Genomic DNA, 27,197 nt, shown 5'->3' with positions numbered 1-27,197 from the left:
GCAGTGACCACGCCCCGTCAAGCTCCGTGCAAGCCCACGCCACGCCCCAGGGGCGGGGCGGCGTCGAAGTGAGGCGGGCTGGCTCAGTAAAGCAGAGGCGGCGGGGGAAGATGGCGGCGGCCGTTCCACAGCGGGCGTGGACCGTGGAGCAGCTGCGCAGTGAGCAGCTTCCCAAGAAGGACATTATCAAGTTTCTACAGGATCACGGTTCAGACTCGGTACCAGAGGCGGCTGGGAGGCTGGGCTGGCTCAGCTGAGGGACGCCTCACCCCCCCGGAGATGCCCATGCATTCCGTATTCCTCTGTGCCCCCGCCTTCATCCTCCCCGGCCGGTGGCGCGGAAGGTCGGAGCGGCTCCAGTGCGCTCCCGCCCCACGGGCCGGCCCTACTTCCGCGGGGGAATGGCCTTATTTCCTGAGACATTCAGGCTGCAATCGCTAAATTAAAACTCCATTGGGATCCTTAAATGAGGGTGGAGGCCAGAAAAAGGAACCCGGAGATGTTGGTGGCTAAGGCGGGGAATAGGATTGGGTGAGACCCTGGTGCGGAATGCTGGCTACTAGAGAAATGGAGAGGAAATTGAAATTTACGTGGGAACTGTATGTGCACCTTGCTTTCCTCACCAATTCACTAAATAACAAACATTAATCCGTGTGGATTTTTCAAAAGCTTGTAGGTTGTGGTTGAACTTAGAAAAATATTAAACCTTTTTCATTTTTGAATTAACGAAGTTACGTGTACACAGTGGTCTCCCAGAGTTATAAACAATCAGATTAAGAAATCTTTTTGGTATTCTTTATGATGTGTGCCCTCCATTTTTTAGCATAGTTTCTATCATAACTACCCAATTGTAGTCTCTGGTTATTTTTGTCAGACCTGACTTTTTTTGTCCTTCAGAAATGAAGATCCTTTATAACCTTCATAATTGCTGAACTACAAGTCATTTAAATGAATTTTCTCTAGTGATCATTCACGTATTTAAACCTATGTTTTAAAGTTATTATTTTCCTGCTTTTGGGAATAGGTGGAAAAGACCCTATGTCAGGGATCTTATACCATTTTAATGAAATTATTTTCTCTTAAGTGAGTAATATTTCAACTGAAACAATAGAAATGAGTACAAATATTGTAACAATATCTCAGTATTGTCTTTCATTAAATTCTTATAAAACAGATCATCTCAATGTGAATCTAATGTCGTGTAGGCCAAAGTGGGACAATTCCAGAGATTTGTATTATATTTATATAACATTAATCATTTAAATGCATGTTCTCTGGAACATTCACTTACATAAACCTATATTTGCTATATTTTACAATCATCATTTTATTGATTACATCGAAGAGATGTTTATATTTTAGGTATTTTTCTTGAACTTTTCCTAAAGTCATGAGTGCTATGCAACTGATTATTTCTAGATAATCAACTTTATCTCCTTTCTCCAGTCAGCCTTTATCATTTAGAACATTTCTTCAAAAGAAGGAAAGCAAAAGCAAAGGGGGAAAAATGAGTAGTGATAATGTTAGAAACACTGAAGGACTAGGGATGTAGTTCCCTGGTAGAGTGCTTGCCTGGTATACCTGAGGCCTGTTCAGTTCCCAGTACCACAAAAAGAGAAAGAAAAACAGGAGACACCAAGGGACAACTTTGAAAAAGTAATAAAATGGAGAACTCTAATAAGGACCACAAGGCAAGAAAGGAAGCAAAATAAAATAAAATGACATCATGAAAATTATTTGACATTAACATTACCTGATTTTGAGATGAACCTACCACAACTTGATGTTTCAGTAGTGGTATTTTGGTGTCCATTTGTCAACTTACAGTCTTATATTTCAAAAAAAAAATAATAATAATTCTGATTACTGTGAGCTACTTAATACATTATAGCTAATAGTTCTTACCATGCAACACACTTTTAGCTAAATGCATTAAATGGATTATTGCATTTTATCCTTATCACAGTTCTTTAACAGATTCTGTTATTAATCTTCCACTACAGATATGGAAGGCTTGGTCCTCTGTACAAGATCAGAGAGGTGGATTTTAGCCAAGATAATATGACTTTACAGCCCATATATAGATAGATGATTCTGGCTATCTTGACCTATTTGTAACTCATTCTTAACCAGCTATGGGTTACGGATAGGTTAAGAGAGCCATGCCCAGCATAACTACAGGCTCCCAAAAGCATTTATTTAATTTCTTCTTTATTAATACTTTTGAAAACATAGCTAACATTGAAAGGTCATTTGCTAATTTTTTTTGTTGTTCTTTTTGAGACAGGGTCTTACTGTATTGCTCAAGTTGGTCTCAAACTCTTAGGCTCAAGCAATCCTACATCAGCCTCTCAAGTGGCTAGGACCATAGGCCACATAATCACACTTAGCTCTAAACCTTATCTTAGAGCCTTCTTGAGGGGAATTATTTTGAGTAACCAGCTTTTTTCTTTGTAGTTTCTTGCAGAGCATAAGTTATTAGGCAACATTAAAAATGTAGCCAAGACAGCTAATAAGGACCATTTGGTTACAGCCTATAACCATCTGTTTGAAAGTAAGGTGAGTATTTTTACATTCTATGAGCAGAAATCATTTTAGAAATTTTATTTCCAAAGAGAGATTTTAAATGCATTTATTTGCAGAATTGGGAGTTTTCCCACCTGCAGTCTTTCTTAATTATAATCATAATTGGACTAGCTATCAAATCTAGCAAAACTAACCTGTAGTATGGCACAATGTTTTGGTATTTTGAGGGTTTTGCTTTTTGTTTTGTTTTGTTCTGTTTCTGTGGACTGGGGATTGAACTAAATTGCCAAGTCTGGTCTTGAACTTGTGATCCTCCTATCTTGGCCTACTGAGTTGCTGAGATTACAGGTAGGCACCACTCTGCTCAGCATCTTCTGGTATTTTGAAAGGGACCAGATTTTTAAAAATAATTTCCTGACAACAGATTCTTAAATGATAAATCCATTAGTCATTTGGTATTATCATATGAAGCATTTACACTGTATATAAAATGTTATATGGAGGAAAGTAAGGTCCATTTCACTACAGAATTTAATGACTGGTTCTGATTTAAAATGAGCCTTTAGAAAAACATTTTAATGTATTCTCTAATATTTGTTCACTATGAAATGATCATCTTCCACAGAAAATAATCTTTATTAAGAAGCTGTTTGAAGACTGGGGATATAGCTCAGCTAGCACCACAAAAAAGAAGAAAAAAAAAAAAAGAAGCAGCAGCAGCAGCTGTTTGAATAGTATTCATATCTCACAAGTCTGAGTTGGCTTTTCTAAAGGTCATGTTTCTTATTTCAGAATTTATATTGTTAGCTAATCTTAGTATCATGCTTTATTAAAATACTTAACATATTTCTTCCTTTGTTCTTAGGTGAATTAATTTGTGTTATATAACCTGTATTCATCATGCAGATACTTATTGAGAGGCTAAAAATCTGAATGCCCCTCCTAACGTTTAGCCTGTCCTGAATGTTAATGTTAGAATATTTTTTACAGCGATTCAAGGGTACTGAAAGTGTAAGTAAAGTGTCTGAGCAAGTTAAAAATGTGAAGCTTAATGAAGATAAACCCAAAGAAACCAAATCTGAAGAGACTCTGGATGAGGTTTGTCTATAATATTTTCATCTTTTATTACTCAAGTCAATTTTAGAAATATTGTTTCCTTCTAGCACTGACTTTTCAGAGGGATGGTTGAATACAGACACTATTACTGAGCCAAACTCGGAATTCTGGTATGCCATCTCTCTTGGGTATTAGGATAGAAATCCAAAGAATCATTTCTTTACAAATAGTAGCTTATCTTGTGAAATACTTCTTTGTATTTAATATTGCCTCATGTCTGGCCAGATCTTCTGAGCTTTGAAAGCTATTTAAAGGACCTGATTCTCTAGCCAAATTGGACTGAGTAAAAGAAACTTTTTTTTTTATAACTATTTTTAGCTTTTTCTAATGTACATGGTATCCCTGGCAGTGGAAATAATTTAATCCTGGCTATACAGTATGGATTCATTTGTCTCATCTTTTCCAGCCCAGGTTTTATATTTTGATGCAAAGATTCAAAGAACCAGATAACAGCATTTCTGCATCGAAATCCTTAAGAGCTACGTGAATAGAGCTAAACTGACTATAATCTTTGCATTTTTTATAACATATCATTGAGAGCAATCTTGGTAATAGTAATTTATTTTTAGTTCTTATAAACAGGCATGGCCTTTTGATGAAGACATAGCATTTGGGTATTTGTGGACAGTGAAATTTCAGGTAGACATATAGATGTTTTTATGATTAAAATAGTTAATTTTGCATGATCTCTTCATATTGGTTGAAAAGCACAAATTAATATGTGTGGGTATATACACACATTAAAATATTTTGGAGGTTTATCACAACTAATGTTTGGTAAATGTAATATCTCCTGAGCAGTTACTAAGGTACGTAGAACCATAATTACTGAAGGGTTGCAAAAACAATTGGCACATTACCTTCCAGAAAATTGGGATGAGGGTGGTATTAGGAGACAGATGTTACATCCTTAAAGGGTCAAAAAAAAAAAGAATTCCAAATGAAAGGCAAGTTTTTAAGGCCTAAAGACAATATAGAGAGGTCATATGGGGGTCCTAAACTCATTTTATTTTTCTTTTTTCATGATACTGGGGATTGAACTTGCACATGCTAGACAGTGTTCTGCCTCTTATCTCTAGCTATCAGCTGTATGATTTTCTGTAAGAGTTGTAGTTATAATCATTCCCTTCTTCCCTACTTAAAAGTTCTGTGAATGTTGACTTTCCTTTTCCTTCACATGACTGTAATTATAACCATTCCTTTCTTTACAGTTTAAATGTTCTCCCTTCTCATACCTCCTTCTGGACTAATGCTCTCAAATATATTCCTTCTTTTAAAATCTATCCCATTTCCATTTTAAAGCAGCCAAGGCCTCAGAAGTTGTTAGAAAAGCTGATTTCTTGCCTTTAATTTTCTTCATCCATTTAGTATAAAAATGGTCATTCCAGTAAGCTATCTAAAGAATTATATTTAATAAATAGTAAAGTAATACTTTTTTAACCATACCCTATTAAAAAAGAAAAGCTTTAGTACAGTAATTCTGTGCTTTGTAGAACTATACTGTTCAATACAGTAGTCACTACTTTTGTTAGTCAGCTTTTCATCACTGACAAAATACCTGAGTTAAAACAGCTTATAAGGAAGAAAGGTTTATTTTGACTCACAATGTTGGTGGTTTCAGCCTATGGTCAGTTGGTCAGTGGCTTTTCATCCTGGTGTGAGCACTTTGTGGAGGAAGCCCTGAACTCATGACAGGAAGCAAAGAAAAACTGGAAGTGTCTAGGGTCCCCCAGTCCCCTTCAAGGGCATGTCCCCAGGAAGCTAACTTTCTTTCACAGGGCCCCACCTTGTAAAAGTTCTACCACTTCCTAGTAGCACCATAAACTGGGGGCCAAGCCTTCATCACATGGGCCTTTGAGGAACATTCATCATCCAAACTATAAGCCAGGAGCGGTAGCCCACACCTGTAATCCCAGCTGCTCGGGAGGCTGAGGCAGAAGGATCACAAGTTCAAAGCCAAACTCAGCAACTCAGCAAGGCCCTAAGCAACTCAACAAGACCCTGTCTCTAAATAAAATATTTTTTTAAAGGGATAGGACTGGGGTTGTAGCTCAGTGGCAGAGTGCTTGCCTAGCAGGTCTGGGGCACTAGGTTCAATTCTCAGCACCACATAAAAATAAATAAATAAAGGTATTGTGTTAATCTATAACTAAAAGTATTTAAAAAAAAAAAAAAAAGGACTGGGGATGTGGCTCAGGGGTTATGCACCCCTGGGTTCAATCCCTGATTTAAAAAAAAAAAAAATCTAAACCATAGTACTAGCTTTATGTTGCTACAGAGCACTTTGGCTAGTTCCAATTTAGATTTACTTTAAGTTATTTTCTTAGTACACATTTACTCAAGCTGTGGCTTTTGACTTAGGGGAACAGCCTACGTTTCATTGAAAGTGGTAATCCTCAAACTGAACTGGATAGCCTATGGTTAGGTGGTCAGTGGCTTTTTATCCTGGTGTGAGCACTTTGTGGATGAAGCCCTCACCTCATGACAGCCGGGAAGCAAAGAGAAACTGGCAGGGTCTGGGGTATATTTGCACTATCCACACCTTACTTTCTCTCCAGAAAATAGAGAAAATACCACTGTTCTTCTGATAGTTAAATGAATTGAATTAAGTCACTTGTATTAATACCTGACATCCCATATGTACTCGAGAGGTAGAGAAGTGGTTAAGATCATAGACTAGATACCCAGTCTGCCTGTTTCCAATCCTCAACCATTCAAAAGTTGTTAGACCTTAAGGGCTTGGATGTGGCTCAAGCGGTAGCGTGCTTGCCTGGTATGCGTGCCGCCCGGGTTGGATCCTCAGCACCACATACAGGCAAGGATGTTGTGTCCGCCGAAAACTAACAAATAAATATTAAAAATTCTCTCCCTCTCTCTCTCTCAAAAAAAAAAAAAAAAAAAAAAAAAAAGTTGATCCTCTGAGTCTTTGCCCATCCTTAAAAAAAAAAAAAAAAGTTGTTAGACCTTAAGCAGGTTACTTAACTATTCTGTCTTCATGTTTCCTTTATGTATTACCTACCTTATAAGATAGTGACTATATTTTAAGAGTTAATGCATCTGAAGCATTTGAAATAGTACTAGATACGTAGAGGATGAGCAGAAATTAACTGTTTTAACTGTTAACATAAACATTAATTATCATTATCACTATTTCTTGAGGTGTTGTGGTATAATAGAAAGAACAGGGGCTTTGGATTCAGACAAACCCCCTACTTCTCTACTTCTAACTACCTATGTGAATAAATTCCCTGAACCATCTGCAAAATAGTAAGTAGGTGATATGCTCTTCAGAGAACTGTTGTTAGGTTAAATGGGAAGAAAAGTATGTGTTAAATGACTGGCAAATAATAGGTATTTAATGTCTAATTTCCCTTTCCATTGCTTAGTGTAGAAGTATATACATTCTAAGGTTTTGGCGCATATTGGATAAAATATAACAAGCAGATATTACCCATTTATCAGATTTTTTTAAGGCGGGGGTTTACTGAGGATTGAACTCAGGGGTGCTCTACCACTAAGCCACATTCCCAACATTTTTTTTTTTTTTTTTTTTTTTTGAGACAGGGTCTCACTAAGTTGCTTGGGGCCTCACTAAGTTGAGGAGGCTGTCTTTAAACTTGCAATCCTGCCACAACTTCCCAAGTTGCTGTGATTATAGGTATGCACCACTGGGCCCAGCTCATCAAATTTCTTGATATGTTAATAGTTTTTAGTTGAGGCACTGTTCAGCCTGGGCAGTATCTTTTGGAGTTATGCAGTACTAGGGATTGAACCCAGGGCACTCAGCACTTTACATTCCCAACTCTTAGTTTTTATTTTGAAACAGGGTTTCCCTAAATTGACCTCCTGCCTCAGTCTCCCAAATCGCTGACATTATAGGTGTGTACCCCACACCAGTTTTAGGGGTTTGTTTATTTGTTTTTGTGCAGTAGTGGAGGTTGAACTCTGGTGGCTTTATCACTGAATTATATCCCAGCCTTTTTAAGTTTTTTTTTTATTTTATTTTTAAGCCAGGTGCTAGAGGTACACAAGTATAATCTCAGCAACTCTGGAGGCTAAAACAGGAGGATTACAAATTCAAGGCCAACCTGAGTAAATTTGTAAGACCTTGCCTCAAAATTAAAAAGGGTGTGGGTCAGTGGTGGAGCACTCCTAGTTTCAGTCCCCAGAACCAAAAGGTCTCCCTAAGTTTCTGAAGCTAGTCAAACTTGCCAAGGCTGGCTTCTAATTTGAGATGATCTGCCTCAGCCTCCCAAGTAGCTGGGATTAAAAGTGTGCACTGTTAAGCCTGGCAGTTTTCTAGGTCTGTAAAATACAGTGAACTGGAGGTATTTTTAAATTATTCTTCAGTAAAGCTAAAGTAAAATTGACAGCAGGATATTTTTAGAACTACAGTCCCAGAAAATAGACTTTTCCATAAAGAAAACAGATAATTTCATATCAAAGAATTTAAATGCTGAGAATTCCTTGCTTGCAATCACCCCACTTAAAACAAAAGATACTTGATAAATACATAACTATATTAAATCACTTTTAAATGTTCTTAATAGAGACTTTTAATAAGAAAGTTTCAATTTTCTTTCTAGTGGTATATTTCTTCAATCTTTGTTTTAATGAAAATTTGAATGTGTATTAATCTAAGTGGTATAATTTATAGTATATCCTAAAGGGAAGCTGGATTTTTCTGAAAAAATCACATAAGATAGTATTAAATTATTGAGATTACCAAGTGCTTATTTTGTTTGTAAACCACATGTTAATTTCCAGCCCAAATCACAAGAGTAGTAATCAAAATGCCAATTTATTTTTAGTGGATATTCATATGAGCTGAAGATATATTTTCTCCTATGTAAGAAGTTATTCATTTTCTTCACCATTCAACATTTCTTAAAAATCAAGTATATTGTAGACTTAAAACATTTTCCAGCCTCGGAGTAATGACATTTTGTATGAACAATTAATTCTTTGTTGCTGGGGCTGTTCCAGGCTGAAGGATGTTTAGTAACATACCTCGCCCCTACCCACTAGGTGGCAGGAGCATCCTCTCTTCCCCAGCCCTTCTCACTAGTAACAATTAAAAATGGGGCTGGGGACATAGCTCAGTTGGTAGAGTGCTTACCTTTCATGCACAAGGCCCTGGGTTCAATCCCCAGCACCACAATTTAAAAAAAAAAAAAGAAAACAATTAAAAATGTCTCCAGATCATACTGAGATGTCCCTGGGGAAGCAAAATTGCTTGTTTGAGATCCCCTGATCTAGACCTTAGAGTTGAGAAATTGCAATGTGGGGGCCTGGGATTGTGACTCAGTGGTAGAACACTTGCCTGCCACCTGTGAGGCACTGGGTTCCATTCTCAACACCACATAAAAATAAACAAAATAAAGGTATTCTGTATATCTACAAATACACACACACACAGGTGTGTGTGTGTGTGTGTGAGTGTGTATATATATATTTTTTTTAAGAAATTGCAACATGTGTATCAGGTGTTGCAATAGAGGTTTACAGAAGGCATTGTAGAGACACAAAATTATAGCTGCTAGCTCTATTAACAGTGGATAGAATTCTACAGATAAGGAACCTGCATGTATGCCTTTCAGTGTACACAAGTGTAGCAGTAATAATTAATTTCACTCCAGCAACTGAGTGGAGGACTGACATTGTCAAAAGTAAACACAGACTTTAAAATGGTGAAAACGGACTTTTTTCAGTCTGCTGGCAAAAAAGAAAAGTTACATTCTGAATTGTGTAAAGGTGATTGGGCCTTTTGAGGAAATAAGTGAAACCCATCTGGGTTTGCTATCCAGCCCTTGAAAAGTTTCAGGCTACTGATAACCTCCTACACATATTAGGAGACTGGGGCCCTATCAAGTGGTGGCTAGAATGATTTTTTATACAGCTTTGAGTTTTCTCAGGCAGGCAGGCACTTTAAGGAGGGAGAGGAATCATCCTAGAAATTAGACCTTGAGCTGTTTGAAACTGTTAGTGCTTGTTTAAGACTTCACAAGTCTAGGTTTAGAGTCTAAGGTCCAGAAAAGGCTTATGGATCCTGGTTAGAGTTTGGTCAAATTTGCAGGAAGATCACACTTCTACTTGTAAGTTTTGTAAAGAAATAAAACTCTGAACTAAGAGAAGTGAGAAAGTGAATAAAAATTTATGACTTCACCCAGAGAAAACACTATTTCTTTTGCTTTCCAAACTTGGGAACCAGATAGATTTGAAGTTCTTTATATCCAGACGTGTCTTCTCTTCTTGTATTATGAAATTTAGGAACCAAAAACAGATTTGGATAATGCAGATCCCTCCCTTTCTGAATGCAAAAACCAAACAGATTTAGGTAAAGAGAATACTTTCACATTTGCTGTAACTCCCCTTCACACCCCAAGATTCTTGACAGATCATCTCCTCTATGCTCTCTTCACTTATGATTAGGTCATCCTGTAGCCACCGGCGCACCCCCACTCCCAAGATCCTGATAATTGTTAGACCTGGTTGGGCAATTTTGGTAGGTAACTTTGTTCTTTGTGTGAACTTATTTTCAAGTTCAAATACAAAGGCAACATCATTGTATTTCCATTTTAACTGAACATAATATCTAGCAATAATTATTGCTAAAACAAACCTTTGGAAAAAGTCACAATATTTTATTCATTGCCTATGATTTTATAGGAAATTAGTAATTATTATTTTTCCAACCCTAAGAAATAAGTGACTTCATTTTATGGTTTGATGAATAATTAAGACTCTTGCCAGAGGTTTCCAAGATGCTGGAAGTTATTTGAAATTAAATTGTAGGTGGGGCTGGGGTTGTGGCTCAGCAGTAGAGCGCCTGCCTAGCATGTGCGAGGCGCTGGGTTCAATCCTCAGCATCACATAAAAATAAATAAAAATAAAGGCATGTGTCCAACAACAACTAAAAAAATTAAAAAATTAAAAAAAATTAAATTGTAGGTATAGAAGTTACTAATAATTTCATCCCAGATGTAAAATGAGATAGTTTCTTTAATTCATAGAAGTTGACTAGAGGTAAAGTAAGTACTTTGTCATCTAAGAAGGGCATAAATTAATAACTGTATGTTGATTTATTTTTAGGGTCCACCAAAATATACAAAATCTGTTCTAAAAAAGGGAGATAAAACCAACTTTCCCAAAAAAGGAGATGTTGTTCACTGCTGGTATACAGGAACACTTCAGGATGGGACTGTTTTTGATACCAATATTCAAACAAGTAAGTCTTAATGTAATCATACCTTTTTGCCTTCAGACACTGTCCATTTATATAGTAGACAGGATAAGCAGTTAGTTGGCAGTACCTTTTCCTTGGTTGTTAGCCTTCTTTCTTCCAGATGTCTTTTTGCACCTATGATTTACTTGGAGAAGGACTTCAGTTCATGGATTATTGTCTGGCTGAAGAACTTATGGTTATTGGAAAGCAAAAAATGAGGAACAATAGTCTAAATATAGTTAATGTCTATTTTAGTCCATTTTCTGTTGCTCTAACATGTTGAACGCCCGAGACTTGGTAATTTATGGCTCACAGTCATTGCTGCTCCAAGCATGGTGGAAAAGTAGAAAAGCATGAATATGAAGGGGATGATCCTAGGCTTGCTTTTATTAATAATTCCCTCTTACCAATCCAGGCCCACAAGAATACTCCTCTGAGAAAATCATGAATCCTTCTTATATCCAGCCGTGTCTTCTCTTCTTGTAATCACCTTTTTTTTTTTTTTCCCCTTTGTGGTGGTGGGGATCGAACACAGAGCCTTTTGCATGTGAGGCACGCACTCTACCAGCTGAGCTATATTCCTAGCCCCTCTTAATAGGCTCTTAATAGGCCCTTAATAGCCTTCTTAGTAGGCCCAACACTGCTGCATTGAAGACCAAGCCTCAATACACCATGGCAACATCCCAAAGTGATTCTTTAGTATTTTAATATAAAAGGGAAAAGTGTGCTATTTTAGTAGGATAAATATAGGTCCTAGTCTTCTACTCTTCATTTAGATCATTATTTTTATATTTAGAAATTTTTTTTCTTTTTATTTATTTTTGCATTACAATTCTTAATATACCATTATACAATAATTTATCATATCTGTGATTATATATAAGGTATGTTAACACCAAATTCACATCTTCATAATATGTATTTTGTATAATGATGAGGGTCTCCTTTCACCATCCATGCTATTATTCCCCTCTCCCCCTAGAATTTTCTTGGTGAATTTACCTGGCTTTCTGAGTTGTTATTCCTTTTCAAATATATTGCATTACAATTCTGAAGTCAATTAAATCACTGTTTCCACTGGATCTTAATTTCTTAACACAACTAGAGTGTATCATTAATTAAAAGAAAAATCTGTTTTACAGGTTCAAAGAAGAAGAAAAATGCCAAGCCTTTAAGTTTTAAGGTTGGAGTGGGCAAAGTTATCAGAGGAGTAAGTAAAGAATAAGTTGCCCTATCTATATAAAAAACAGGGGTATTGCCTACCTCAAATTTATTGAAAGATGAAATGAGCATAACCAAGCACAAAATATAATAAGAACTCAAATTAATTTCTTCCATGTCTAACCCTTTTAATATTTTTCTTCATAAGGAAATTCTTTGTGAGAATATTTGACTTTAAATTATAATCACTGAGAACATCAAACATTTAACAACTGAAATGTCTATTTAAATAGTTGTAAGAATTCTTAACATAATACCTTTGTACTGTGGGCAAATGTAGTTCAGACAATTATATCCAGAACCCAAATCAGAATATAAAACATCTTGAAACTAAAGGTTTAATAACACATAACTTTTAACTGATACCTGCTTATACTATATATCAAGTTCAGCAATTTTTCTAATTCTATAACTTATTTGCATACTGGTAAATTTCTTCTAGTTCATCATATTATTAATTTCCAGATATAAAAGACCTTTATCCCTTGAGTTTCATTTGATTGTTGCATTTCAACAGAGTATATGATGTTTAGAATATACTCTATGTTTGTATCCTAATACTTGAACTGTTTAGATAACTGGCTTTAAAATCCCAAATTTGAAAACTATGGGAGAAGCAACCCAGAATCCTTTATATAAAGTTAGTTTTACGTTTGTAACAAGACAGTTTGGTAATCTTAAAAAGTTTTAAAATGCTTCCTAGTTTTTCCCTACAAAAATAAACTCCTGAGTTTGTCCTATGATAGGTAAAAGTGGAACAATTTTTTAATAGTGGTACTAATAACAAACTGATGCTGCATGTTGCAGTACAAAAGTGATTTACACTTGAGGAGTTTGAAATCACTTTTTTTTTTTTTAGAAAGAGAATTTTTTTTTAAATATTTATTTTTCAGTTTTTGGCGGACACAACATCTTTGTTTATATGTGGTGCTGGGGATCGAACCCGGGCCACACGCATGCCAGGCGAGAGCGCTACCGCTTGAGCCACATCCCCAGCCCGAGTATCACATTTATTAATAATATATCCTTATTTTTTTTTTCTATTGGAAATTGAAGACAAAGTTTTAGGGATTCAACCAAGGATCTTACCCTGAGGACATAATAAAATCCAAAAATCCCCTTTTAAAAATTTATCTACATTTGCTGTTCTTATATTGCATGTATTTTTTGAAAAACATTATTTTTTATTTTTGCTCTTGGCCTTTAGTGGGATGAAGCACTCTTGACTATGAGTAAAGGAGAAAAGGCTCGACTGGAGATTGAACCTGAATGGGCTTATGGAAAGAAAGGACAGCCTGATGCCAAGTATCCTTTTCCCCCCTTCGTAATGAAAGGAAAAAACAAAAACTTGGGAAAGATCACCTGAAAGTGTTGGGAAAGATGCTGTCTAGTCTAGGATCCAGATGAGAAATGAGGAATCATCTCCAGACTAGTCTTCAAGACTGTCCAACACATACAATATAGAGAATCTTTTTTGTCTTTTGTTGCCCAGGCTAGCCTCCAATTCCCCCACCTCAGCCTCCTGAGTAAGTTGGGGCAACAGGTCCATGCTACCATGCCCATGGATAATAACTTCAGCACTTACTATTGGTACAAATTATTCAGGCTTCAGCTAGACTCATCCTTTTTGTCTCTTGATTCAAGTTCTTATTTCCAAGATCTTCACTGCAAATTTTAAGCTTTCATCTTTGAAAGACAATTCTTAACATTTTACTGTTTGAAGGATTTACTTCAGTAAGTTACAATGTCCAGTACAAACAATTAAAAAACAGGGTACAAATATAGCTCATGGTACTTTTATTCTACATTATAATTTAAGGTTATTAACTAGTAATTAGAACACATATTGGGATTACAAGTGGAAATGAAGACAACCACAGGACTGAGTAGTGTTAATAACCATTTATTATCAATACTTAAGACACACTTCTGGTAGGCCAAGTTTGTGAACATTTAAAAACACAAAACGGCAAAATGACTCCAGACCATTCATTCAGACCAGACCAATTCAGCAGGTAAATGGGAATGTAGTTATTGCTATTGCTGGTTCCCTTCCTGTTGGCCCAGTTCAACTTCTAAATTTTGATGAAAAAAAATTTTTTTTACAAGTTCTCTATATAGTCTTTTATCAGTTAAACTTATTTGAGAATAGTTCTCTGCCTTTCAAAACCAGATGGCCACCTGCAGCTTCCTCTCAATGTGAAGAAATATCTTTAAGACTAATCTAGTACACATAAATCACACCCTTTTCTGAATTCGGCATCTTTAAATTCACAGTAAATACCATGAACAACCTCATAAAACTGATATACAGCATATACACTCAGTAGAATACAATGACTTTTTTTTTGCTTTTAAATTACTGGGTGGCACTAATTTGGCAGTATTAGTGAGGTATCTATATCTAGGTTAAGGGGGAACCTAGTAAAAGTTCAGCTTAACCTAGTTAGCCTACATTGATAGGTTATGATTTATTTATCATTAAATAAACTTTAGGGATCTCTAGGTTAGTTATATATTAGCTTCTGAGTAAACTACAAAGCTTTTCCTTCTAGAATTAATTATTGGGCTGGGGAATGTGGCTTAGTTGGTAGAGTGCTTGCCTAGCATGTGCAATGCCCAGGGTTCAATCCCTAGCACTGGAAAAAAAAAAAAAAAAGATTAACTACTGATGTCTTACATTGAGGTTACTGGGGATAGAAAAGAGGTACATTTTTATCAAATTTACCTTGACTTTTTCAACAGAATTCCACCAAATGCAAAGCTCATTTTTGAAGTAGAATTAGTGGATATTGATTGAATTAACCAAGTACTTGGGATCTAAAGATGACAACAACAACAACGATAAAACTTGCCCTTGAAACTGAATTAGAGCTTGTTTCTGTTATAAGGGAAGAGTCAACTGGAAAATTCAAAGAGTTAAAAGTTATTTACTTGACCCCAACTTTTAAGAAATGTAATCCTTTATAAGTCCCTGAAGTCTAAAATATTTTATTATAGCTGCATAAAACTTTGGTTAAGGAGAAGAACTGCTTGGCCTTTTACCTCATGTAAACTAAAAGGCTCAATAAAAAATGTCTCCAGTATCTTGATTTGACTGCTTTATTGGTATTACTGTGTTAATGTTCTGATTAGGTAAACAGAACTAGGGACTTAAAAGGCAATAACTAAATAAAAATTACCTAGACAGCCTTGCCAAGGACATTAAATGATTGTAAAAATCTTAAGTGTCCGGCAATGATCAGAAGTCAAAGACCCAAAGCAGAAAGTTAAATAGGCTAAGAAATCTTGGCAATAATAGCTAAATAATAGGGAAAGTTCATTTCAAGACCAGTGAACCATTAATGCCAACTATAAAGTACTAGATGCTTCCCCCCAACCCACACACAAAATAAATTCATAAACAATTGCTGGATGAGTCTTCAGTTTTATTACAAAAATGAAGATGATCAGTTTGATCAAAATGAAAGCTTGCTCACAGTTTTACATGAATAATCTAAATACAAAGTCTCCTGGAACAACATACTTCTGATATGATTTTCATTATTAAAGGGATGCAAACATGACATTTTCTCAATCCAAGGCATATTTTAATATTGTATCTTTTCTGCAGTTAACATCCAAGTTCACAAGTATAACTGAAACACTCAAGACAACCTTGTCAGCAACAGTAAAAATCATTTTTGTCTGTTTTTACAAAGGAGGTAAATCCCTAATAACCAGCCCTTGTGTGTGTTCAGAATCTTGTACTATACTGACATGATCTGCAGTCAGTTTTTCCCTACACTTAAGGCTACAAAACTGTTGCAAATGCATTGCAAAAGAATTCTAGACCACTTAATGAAAAAATAAAAAAAATAGTTCTCCAATAAAAAGTAAATTTTATAAATGGTAGGAAATAGTATCTGGTAAGCTACTAACTGACATTTTCCCCTATTACTAAACAAATCATGTTACACAGAAACGGAAGACAAGTTATCAAATACAACAAGCTTATGCTCTGTTTACATCCCTCATTTAAAAAAAATAATTTCATACTTTTAACATATTCCATCTGAAATTTACATTTTCCCATCAGGTTGGAGGGGGGGGATAATACTGTCCATAATTCCAAGGATTCTGATAATTGTACTAAAAAAAAAATAAAAATAAATATGTTAGCATACTTGAACTATGGCTGAGTTCCAGAAATAAAAATTAAAGCAACTACATTTAATAAATGTGTTCTAAGACTTGGCCACAGAAATCGGCTATACAATTATACACCTTTAATAATATGAACAAACAATTAACATGGACTCACTTGATACCAGGCACTATAGTTATATGCAGCTTGATTTGCCTGTAAATCACCATCAATCATCTGAGTAGAAGATGAAGTTGTGTCTTCTGTGTGTGCTTTCTTCTCTTCTGGTTCTTCTGATCTATGGAAAGTCAAAATGTAAACTTATAAAACTTCCACAGAAGAACTTTATTAGATGAATGTCATCTGCATATATTTGTTTTATAGAGTTTTCAACACTTTTTTGATGGGGTAGGGGAGGAGGGAGGGTCCATTCTGGCTGAAGCAAAAGTGACAGGGAGATATACCTAGTGGCATAAATGTATAGCTGGACAAATTATGGCTTAATAAGCTGAAAACTAAACTTGATAGTATAAACTTTTCCACAGAAATCCCTCAAGTTCAATCATCTATCCAAAGAACTTCACCTAATATCTCTATAAGATGTGTGACCTCTCTAATATATTCGTCAACTGACACCCAGATTATCTGCTCCAAGCACAGATCGTGCTGTTCACTGCCCTCCTCAAAATACTCTCAGTAGTCGCCAGCCTAAATAATAGATTTCTCTAGCAAGGTAATCAAATCCCTTTCCACTCTGGCCCCCAAGAGACTTGCAGCCTCACTTTCCACTCTCTACAAACCTAAAACCCTCCAGCTACATTGGTTGACCTCTCACTAAGATATCATACTTGTGTGTCTTTATGGCAGCGGTGGGAAAATAGTGGCCTGGAGATTGGAGATGGCCCACAGGTAGGTATTTTGTTTATAAAAATCTGTACTTCTCACTTGAAGACGATGTCTACACAGTGTCCATATTCCTGAATAACACTAGTTAGAGCTGAGCAGTTATACCTAAAATGGAATGTGTATCACCCACCTACACACTACTTTTAAATTTCCTAAGACAAAGCAGTTGCACTCATGTCACTGCTACCAGCCTGCCTTGCATTTGTGACCCATAGTGGGGACTTTAAGGAGGAGGCTACCAAGAAATCAGGCTACAGGCCTTTACTCTTTGTCAATCCCCAGTCATAAATATAATAGTATCTAAATTACCACAACACTAAGCTAACACTTAAAAATTTTCATAATGTCTTTTAAGCACCCCTTTGTGATTTATGAAGTTACATACCCATTTTCTGCTTTCCTTTTTAAAGTATCCTGTTCTTTTAGGAGTGTTTGATGTTCATCATAAGCATTAAGAAGCCTAAGGAAGAAGGGGAAAAATTAAAATCCTCTGGAATATTCAATAAACATTACTTTTTAAAATATTTTATTTTTTAATTGTAGTTGGACACAATACCTTTATTTTATTTACTTATTTTTATGTGGTGCTGAGGATAGAACCCAGGGCCTCACACAGATGCTAGGCGAGCACTCTACCACTGAGCCACAAGCTCAGCCCTACAAACATTACTTTTTAAAGATATGTTTTCATTTAGGCAAACTGCCTATATAAATTTGTAAGTGGCTAATTTTTCATATTCATTTTCTGTTTTAATTTTAACTACAACAAATCTTAGTCCTTACACTTGGAATCTCTATACCTACAACTGTGAGGACCTGAATGACATCTTTTTTGTTGAATCTTTAATTTTTGTCTGCTTATTACTGCCTTTTCAAAATAATGTCATTAGATATCATTGGTCCAAATTCAAAATAGCTTGCTATTGTGAACTAACTACTGCATGTTCTCTGAACTCTCAAGGCACAGCACAATCAAGATCATACTTCCAGGCTGGGGTCTAGCTCAGTGGCCAAATGCTTTGCCCAGCATGTGTGAAGCCCTGGGGTTCAATCCCCAGCACTACCAAAAAAAAAAAAAAAAGTAACACTTTCAGTACTTCTCCAAACCTTCTAAATAGATATTACTTTTATATGAACTTTAATCTGCTTCCATCATTGTTGTCCTCTCCTCAATTATCATTAGAATCCAGGAGTAGCTAAATGAGGCTCCACCACCTCCCTTATAAGCTTCATTTATGTTCACTTATGTTTCCTCTGAGAACTGTACCATTCAACTAAAAGGTAAAATTACATTATCTCTTTCCTTTGTATGCCTTCAGCAGTGTAAAACAGAAGACATTATATACACAGTAATGGAACACAATTAAGAGCAGAGACATGGAAACAGATTCTAATCCTAGCCCCAAAGTAATATAGCTAAGGGACCTTGGAAAAAAAATTGCTTAGTGTATCCTTAAGTTCCCTTTCTTCGCCTATTTAAAAAAGTACCAGGTTGGGGTTGTGGCTCAGTGGTAGACCACTTGCCTTGCAAGTGTGAGGTACTGGGCTCAATCCTCAGCACCACCTAAAAATAGAGATATTGTGTCCATTTACAACTAAAAAAATAGTGCCTATACTCATTATACTGCTATGAATTTTACATTTATTATAAAATATTAGAATGAATCCAAGCAATGTACCCTGTTATGGATAGGCAGAACCAACATCATCAAAATGGCGATACTACCCAAAGTTCTCTACAGGTTCAACGCAATGCCAATCAAAATCCCAACGGCATTTCTGGTAGAAATAGATAAAGCTATCATGAAATTCATATGGAAAAACAAAAGACCCAGAATAGCAAAAGCAATTCTAAGCAGGAAGTGTGAATCGGGAGGTATAGCGATACCAGATTTCAAACTGTACTACAGAGCAATAGTAACAAAAACAGCATGGTACTGGTACCAAAACAGGCAGGTGGACCAATGGTACAGAATAGAGGACACAGAGACCAATCCACAAAATTACAACTTTCTTATATTTGATAAAGGCGCTAAAAGCATGCAATGGAGAAAGGATAGCATCTTCAACAAATGGTGCTGGGAAAACTGGAAATCCATATGCAACAAAATGAAGCTGAACCCCTTTCTCTCGCCATGCACAAAAGTTAATTCAAAATGGATCAAGGAGCTAGATATCAAATCAGAGACTCTGCACCTGATAGAAGAAAAAGTTGGCTCCGATCTACACATTGTGGGGTCGGGCTCCAAATTCCTTAATAGGACGCCCATAGCCCAAGAGTTAAATACAAGAATAAACAAATGGGACTTACTTAAACTAAAAAGTTTTTTCTCAGCAAGAGAAACAATAAGAGAGGTAAATAGGGAACCTACATCCTGGGAACAAATTTTTACTCCTCACACTTCAGATAGAGCCCTAATATCCAGAATATACAAAGAACTCAAAAAATTAAACAATAAGATAACAAACAACCCTATCAACAAATGGGCCAAGGACCTGAACAGACACTTCTCAGAGGAGGACATACAATCAATCAATAAGTACATGAAAAAATGCTCACCATCTCTAGCAGTCAGAGAAATGCAAATCAAAACCACCCTAAGATACCATCTCACTCCAGTAAGATTAGCAGCCATTATGAAGTCAAGCAACAACAAGTGCTGGAGAGGATGTGGGGAAAAGGGTACACTTGTACATTGCTGGTGGAACTGCAAACTGGTGCGGCCAATATGGAAAGCAGTATGGAGATTCCTAGGAAAGCTGGGAATGGAACCACCATTTGACCCAGCTATCGCCCTTCTCGGTCTATTCCCTGAGGACCTTAAAAGAGCATACTATAGGGATACTGCCACATCAATCATCATAGCAGCACAATTCACAATAGCTAGACTTTGGAATCAACCTAGATGCCCTTCAATAGATGAATGGATTAAAAAACTGTGGCATTTATACACAATGGAGTATTACGCAGCACTAAAAAATGAGAAAATCATGGATTTTGCAGGGAAATGGATGGCATTAGAGCAGATTATGCTAAGTGAAGCTAGCCAATCCTTAAAAAAAAAATGCCAAATGTCTTCTTTGATATAAAGAGAGCAACTAAGATCAGTACAGGGAAGAAGAGCATGAGGAAAAGATTAACATTAAACAGAGACGAGTGGGGGGAGAGAAAGGGAGAGAGAAGGGAAACTATGGAAATGGAAGGAGACCCTCATTGTTACACAAAATTACATATAAGAGTTTGTGAGGGGAAAGGGGGAAAAAAAAAAAAAACAAGGGAGAGAATTAAACAACAGCAGATGGGGTAGAGAGGGAAGATGAGAGGGAAGGGGAGGGGGGATAGTAGGGGATAGGAAAGGTAGCAGAATACAACAGTCATTAATATGGTATTATGTAAAAATGTGGATGTGTAACCGATGTGATTCTGCAACTTGTATTTGGGGTAAAAAATGGGAGTTCATAACCCACTCGAATCAAATGTATGGAAGATGATATGTCATGAGCTTTGTAATGTTTTGAACAACCAATTAAAAAAAAAAAAAAAGAATGAATCCAAGCACTTAAATTTATTAGTAGCTGTATTATTCGAACTGAAATTTAACAAAACCACCAAAAATACAAAGATACACAAATAATTCTGTTTTTCTCTCTTCTGGTTTCAATGGAAATCAAATTAATTAGAGAAAGGATATGGAAAACAGATACTGAGATATTTCCTTACTAGAATCAGATAAGACTGGAACTTCACCAGTGTTCTTGCCAATATTTCTACTCTTCTATGTAGCAAACTTATCAAACACGTCTTTTCCCCAAATCTGGAGCAAACCCTTCTACCCACCCTCAACTTCAGTCTTTTATAATGCTTAGAAGAAGAGGTCATTCATTAACCATGATCTGTGGGACCAACCACACCTACCCTCTTCGCCAATCTCAAAATAAAAGTGTCATTCCTATTCCAAATTAATCCCATTTATGTTTAGTGACCTACCTACTAAATGTTATGTTTCATGGTTCAATCCTTGTTTTATTTCCCTTCATATGAGACTACTTCTTCCTACCATTTCTCATTCACTCATAGTTTAAATTGTCATTCTAAAACTAGGAAAATAGGGGCAGGGGTTGTGGTTCAGTGGCAGAGCGCTTGCCTTGCATATATGTGAGACACTGGGTTCGATCTTCAGCACCACATAATAATAAATAAACAAAGATATTGTGTTCATGTATAACTAAAAAAAATTTTTTAAATAAATTAATAAAACTAGTAAAATAGTTCTGAAGGGAAAACAAACCATGTCTTCCTGCTAAGCACACATATATTTATGAAACTGAATTTACTCCTACATGTATCTGAAGTAATCAAAGCAAACATTTTAAAATTTAACAATATATTATTCTGTAATAATCATCAACTTCCCATCCCCAAAATGCTCATTTACCCTTCAAACAGATAATATAATTAAGATCTTACTTATTAACATCTGAGCCAAAGTCTTCAAGAAATTCCACTTTTCTCTGAGAAAATGTAATTCTCATTTTAATAGGTAATGAGCCATGTATAGCTTTGTCAAAACAATTTAAGATATTGTCTTCATTTTGTTTGAGGTCACCACTATATTCCATTTCAAGTAAATTGAGGTATAACTTCGTGTTCTCCTGTGTAAAAAGCAGTATCAATTAACATTTCTAAATTAGAGATTTAAAATTCCTTAAATTTTATGTTTCAATTTAAAAAATTCAGTATTAAACCTGGTTAGCTGTTTTCAGCTTACAACTAAAGAGATAAAAAAAATCTCTAGCATACTGATAGGTAGTGATACCCTACTCAAGTATAAAAACTGTTAAATGTGAATAAATCCTTTCTTGAATTTAATATGGCTTGACCAACAATGACAATTAGAAAACAAAACACAAAGAATTATTTCCATAGCTCCAATAATTTAAATAGTTAAACTATAACCACTGATTTTTTCCCCCCCTAAACTACAGACAGAAAAGATTTGTTACAAACTTTTATAAGCAGTACTGGGGGAATGAATCCAGGGACTCACACTCTTGGCAAGCACTGAGCTACACCCCCAGTTCTAATGTTTTTTTGTTTTGAGACAGGGTCTGCCTTAAATTGCCCAGGCAGATCTCAAACTTGTTATTCTCCTGCCTCAGCCTTCTGAGGAGCTGGGATTATAGGTGTGTGCCACCATGTCTAGCTTAAACCTGAGTCAAACTCACCTGGCAATAGCTATAAACCTAGAAAATGAAAGTTCCAATATGTTACCAACTATTATATAAAAGGAACTTCTTTGGAAAAGGACAATTATCTCCCTGCTACATTTGCTACTGTAAGGCTTTTGTTTATAAAATGTTCTCCCAACCCCTCTCTTTTACTTAATAATCATGAAATTTTTTGTAAAATTTCTAAAGAGAAAATAGAAGTAGCAGGATGTTGGCAACCCTTTTCAACTCAGTAATCTTTAATTTTCTCACTTTTAATTCAAACAATTTGAAAATAAGTTTAATGGCAACATCAGTTTAGAGGGACTATTGTCCTCATCTTGTAACAAAATATATTACATGCAGACCAAATGTTTCATCATAGTTGCCAAAGTGAAAAACCAACCACTGGTCATTTATGAAGATACTCTAAAGAAAACAAATACATACTTTATCTCTTTCAATTGCTTCAGAAAGCACCTTTCTTGATTTTGGAAGATTTTTTTGTATTTTGAAGAGATGCCGGGCTAGTTTGATAGCATAAAATGATGATTCATTATTCGATTTGGCATTCTTAATAGCATCCTGTAGCAAATGTTCAGCTTCTTCCAAGTTTCCATGCCGTCGTTCTAAACTTACTCTTCGCAATCGAACCATTGCCAATCCTAGAACACACTCTTCAAATGTTCTCAAGATATTCCTGGCTTCATTAATATTACCTAGAAATAACAATTAAATGTTTGTTTTTGTTTAAACTTCTGAAATATTCTTTATGCCAGGTATTGAAAAACATTAGTGCTCAGGCTAAATTGTGCCCCCTGCTTGTTTTGTTTAAAAACAATTAGTAACCAACCATGCTCATTTGTTATACATTGTCTATGGCTGCTTTTGGGTTACAATCGCAAAGCTGAGGTGTTAGACAAGAGACAACATGGCCTGCAAAGCCGAAAATATTTATCTGGCCCTTTATAGAAAAAGTTAGTAAAATTCTTCTTTATATATCCCTCAACACTCAATTCTTATAATTTTATCCTGGAATAACTCAGTCTCAAGAATATCAACTTAATTTCCTTATTCTTACCCTGCTGTTCCTCAAAAGCTGCCCAAAGCATATGCACCATGGGTTTCTTTGGAAGATGAATAGTACAAGCTCTGCTGAAGACATGCCTCACTCCTTCAATGCTATGGTTTTCCATGTACTTGGCATACTACATACAGAAAAAAGGAAATACTGAATAATTTACAGTTGAACAAGCCATTAAATATGTGACAGAACGATAAAATTCTATTTTTAAACCCATTCAGCACCTTTATTGAACCACTAGACTAGTTTCTGTAAGGAAGGACGAAGAGAGGCAACGAGGTTGGCATATGCAGCAGTCAAATCTGGTTGCAAGCAGACCATCTCCTAATGCAACAGATATAGTTATATGAACAACATTCAACAGAAGTACAAAAAAGGTTAGTCACTAGATCAATGTTTATAATATATTCAAGTTTAAGAGCATACAATTTTCTTACCTTAATCCAAAACTCCTCATAGAGGGCACATGATATGACACATCTTTCAAAGAGAACCACAACTCGTTCATGAGTTCCATTTTCTATTTCAAATTCTAAGTATTCTTTCCAGTTTTTTAGTTGAGCCTTTTCCAATGGTTTCACATGAAAATACGGTCGTTTAATCTATAATGACATTATGACATGGCAATAAAAGTAAACTAATACCAACACCAAAATATTTATAAACACATTAGAAATATAAATCATTTAAAATGACAATAAAAAATTTAATCTCATAATTTTTAAAAATTCCTTCAATTCCTCAAAACTGGAGGACTAGAATGCATTTTTCATTTACTCAGTCCTTTTTATGGAACTACAAACACTTTTCAGTATAAGAAATTTTATTCTTTGTTGAATGTTTTTAACTTTTCTTTTTCTCTTTGCAGTGCTGAGAATTGAACCTAAGGTCTAATGCATGCTAAGCAAGTGCTCTACCACTGAACTACATACAGCCTCAGTCCTTTTTAAATTAGTTTTGAAGTAGGGTCTCACTAAACTTTCCTAGACTGGCCTCAAATATATGATCCTCCTGGCTGAGACTTCTGAGTACCTGAGATTACAAATATGTGCTACCAGTAGTGACAAAAAACAGATGATTGGCTATCTAAGCCTAGAAGACACTGCAAAGTGACCAAGAGTTGATAGAATAGTTCTATAGCTTGACTTCTGTGGTGATTACAATTTAGAAATATTTGTCAAAACTCATTTTACAGCCAGCCACAAAAGATCCTATACTATGCAATTCCATTCAAAAGAATGGTCATTATAGGGAAATCAATAGAAATAAACTGTAGACTAGATATCTTAGGGCTGAGGTTGGGGATATTGTAGGTAGGCTGAAGGTAAACTAAAATTTAAGTGGTTTCTTTCTTTTTTTTCTTTATTTGGTACCAGAGATTGAAATCAGGGGCAATCAACCACTGAGGTACACCCCCAGCACTATTTTATTTAGAGATAGGGTCTCAATGAGTTGCTAAGCGCCTCACCATTGCTGCGGCTGACTTTGAACTTGCAATCCTCCTGCCTCAGCCTTCCAAATAGCTGGGATTATAGGTGTGCGCCACTGTACCTGGTTCCAGGTGGATTTTTTTGTTGTTGTTTTGTGGTGCTGGTGATTGAACCCAGGGCCTTGTTCATTCAAGGCAAGCACTCTACCAACTGAGCTGTATCCCTAGCCCGTGATTTCTTTTTGAGGCACTAAGAATATTATAAAATTGACTGTGGTGATTGTCATATCTGTTATACTAAAAACTGTTAAATTACACACTTTAAAGTGGGTGATTTGTATGGCATGTAAATCTTTAAAAAAAAGAACAAAAAAATGAATAAAGTTTATGGAAAATAAAAATTACTATACATCTCTAAATGGGGGCATTTTATTGTACAAATCATACCAATGAAGTTGATTTGAAAAATTATAGTAAAACTGTGCAGATTAATTAGACATACTGCAGTTCAAATCTGAATGCAACAAGATTCTAAAATTGATAATGGCAAATGATTAAAACTGATAATGGGGATTGGGGCTGTAGCTCAGTGGTAGAGCACCTGCCTTGCATGTATGAGACACTGGGTTCAACCCTTAGCACCACATAAAAATAAATAAAGATATTGTGTCCATCTACAACTAAAAATTAAAAAAAACTGATAATGGTAATAATAAATGAGATGCACATCTTATTACTGTAATACACAAAAATAAATAGAAAAAAATAATAGAGTCATTGCCATCAAGTGAAAAATATTATTATTCCCATATGTATTTTGAAGATTATAAAGATTATGAAACAAAACACTTACACCTTCTTCAAATGTCCACCTTTTACTGACTTCATGCTCATTATAATTAAACATTTCTTGATGAATTTCAATGATTCTATGTCTCATGTTTTCTATTTCAGTAATTAACTTGGAAAAAAGAAAAAAAAAATCAAGTTAAAATTTAGTTATGTATTTTAAAAAATCTTCCATATTATACATTTAAGTATTATCCAGATATTTAGTCTAAGAATAGTGGTAGGTTTATAACTATTAGCAATTACTATTTTTAACTCAAATTTATGTACCAAAACTTCTTAATAAAACACTTTCTTACATTTCTTACACATTTTCCGGTTTTTCTTTCTTTTTTTTCCTCAGGACTGAGGATTGAACCTAGGGGAACTCAATTGCTGAGCCACATCCTCATCCCTTTTCACTTTTTCAGTCAGGGTCTCACAAAGTTGCCGAGGCTTGCTTTTGAATTTGCCATCCTCCCTGCCTTAGGATTAGTGACCCACTTTAGCCCCCCCCCCCCATTTTTTGTACTGGGGATTTAAGCCAGGGGTGTTTTACCAATAAGTTACCCAACCCTTTTTATTTGTTTTTTATTTATGGGGGGAGGGGGGGTGGGCGGGGTCAGGGTAGCAGGGATTGAACTCAGGGGCATTCAACCACTGAGCAACATCCCCAGCCCAATTTAGTATTTTACTTAGAGGGAGGGTCTCACCAAGTTGCTTAGAGTGCCTCGCTTTTGCTGTATTTGGCTTTGAACTCACAATCTTCTTGCCTCAGCCTCCTGAGCCACTGAGATTACAGGCGGGTCTCACTGAGCCCGGCCTGTTTTTAAATTTTGACACATAGTCTCACCAAGTTGCTAAGGACCTCACTAAATTGCTGAGGCTGGCCTCAAACTTGCAATCCTCCTGTTTCAGCCTCCCAAATCCCTAGAATTACAGACATAAATCACAGCACTAAGCTCTTTTCTTTTCAATAAGACTAGTAGATCACAACCTAGGTAAAAAAAATCCTTCTCAACTAAGTTATTTCCAGGTATCTCACAGTAAGAAATTCTCTACCTTAAATCTATATTTAAACCATATGAGCTAAATGGACAACTACATAACAAGGGTCTAATTTCTCATGAGCTGAATAAATTTTGATTAAGTGTCATTACCTTTGCTGGATCAGTTATGTCTTCAATTCCTGATGGTAGATCATCACCAGGAGGACCATCATCACCACTATGTCCATTTACAGAAGCTAATTCCCTTCGCAGCTGAATAAACTGCTCACCAGTTAAAAGATCTCTAGGCAAGTTATTCTGTACATGGTCTTTAAATCTAAAGGAAGAGATAAAAAGTTCATGTTATATTTTTGCAACAAAATTTAAATTCCATGTTAGATGCCCACTACGTATTGTTCTTCTAAGTGAAGTCAAACTTAAGAGAAAGAAACCAAAATATAAACCCTCTTCTTCCTTTCTATAGTAAACACCTACCAACTTGATAAAATAGTCTATGGACATCTCCATTTCCTTCCTGC

General features: G+C 35.8%; 2 protein-coding genes and 1 non-coding gene across 7 annotated transcripts in view; 1 reads left to right on the top strand and 2 right to left on the bottom strand.

Annotated features, from left to right (window-relative positions):
• Window positions 1-68: 68 nt before the first annotated feature.
• On the top strand, window positions 69-15,180 carry Fkbp3 (FKBP prolyl isomerase 3). 2 transcript variants are annotated; one of them, XM_027929508.2, is made up of 7 exons: window positions 69-218; window positions 2,458-2,559; window positions 3,517-3,624; window positions 10,735-10,870; window positions 12,010-12,077; window positions 13,296-13,393; window positions 14,834-15,180. In XM_027929508.2, the coding sequence occupies exons 1-7, from the start codon at window positions 111-113 to the stop codon at window positions 14,886-14,888; spliced, it is 675 nt and encodes a 224-aa protein (XP_027785309.1). In that variant the 5' UTR covers window positions 69-110; the 3' UTR covers window positions 14,889-15,180. The 2 variants fall into 2 exon arrangements, with proteins under 2 accessions (XP_027785309.1, XP_071463965.1); XM_071607864.1 differs by lacking the exon at window positions 14,834-15,180 and having other exon boundaries at window positions 13,296-14,761.
• A 315-nt stretch (window positions 15,181-15,495) lies between these two features.
• Prpf39 (pre-mRNA processing factor 39) overlaps window positions 15,496-27,197 on the bottom strand; it is a 33,499-nt gene continuing 21,797 nt past the window's right edge. For all 4 annotated transcript variants that reach the window (XM_027929506.3, XM_071607861.1, XM_071607862.1 and 1 more), the window contains 9 exons: window positions 26,830-26,995; window positions 25,695-25,802; window positions 23,850-24,014; window positions 23,410-23,536; window positions 22,779-23,047; window positions 21,589-21,773; window positions 17,506-17,580; window positions 16,392-16,512; window positions 15,496-16,219 (listed from right to left, as the gene is read on the bottom strand). In XM_027929506.3, coding sequence (XP_027785307.1) covers window positions 16,163-16,219; window positions 16,392-16,512; window positions 17,506-17,580; window positions 21,589-21,773; window positions 22,779-23,047; window positions 23,410-23,536; window positions 23,850-24,014; window positions 25,695-25,802; window positions 26,830-26,995 — 1,273 coding nt within the window. In that variant the 3' untranslated portion in view covers window positions 15,496-16,162. The remainder of the gene's footprint in view (window positions 16,220-16,391; window positions 16,513-17,505; window positions 17,581-21,588; window positions 21,774-22,778; window positions 23,048-23,409; window positions 23,537-23,849; window positions 24,015-25,694; window positions 25,803-26,829; window positions 26,996-27,197) is intronic.
• Window positions 22,634-22,719, bottom strand: LOC114088322 (small nucleolar RNA SNORD127). The gene has a single exon (XR_003581979.1). It is a non-coding gene; the product is annotated as a small nucleolar RNA SNORD127 (small nucleolar RNA).

Source organism: Marmota flaviventris, chromosome 2 (genome assembly GCF_047511675.1).
Source record: "Marmota flaviventris isolate mMarFla1 chromosome 2, mMarFla1.hap1, whole genome shotgun sequence".
Lineage (NCBI taxonomy): Eukaryota > Metazoa > Chordata > Mammalia > Rodentia > Sciuridae > Marmota > Marmota flaviventris.
This window is presented reverse-complemented; position numbering and strand designations above follow the sequence as displayed.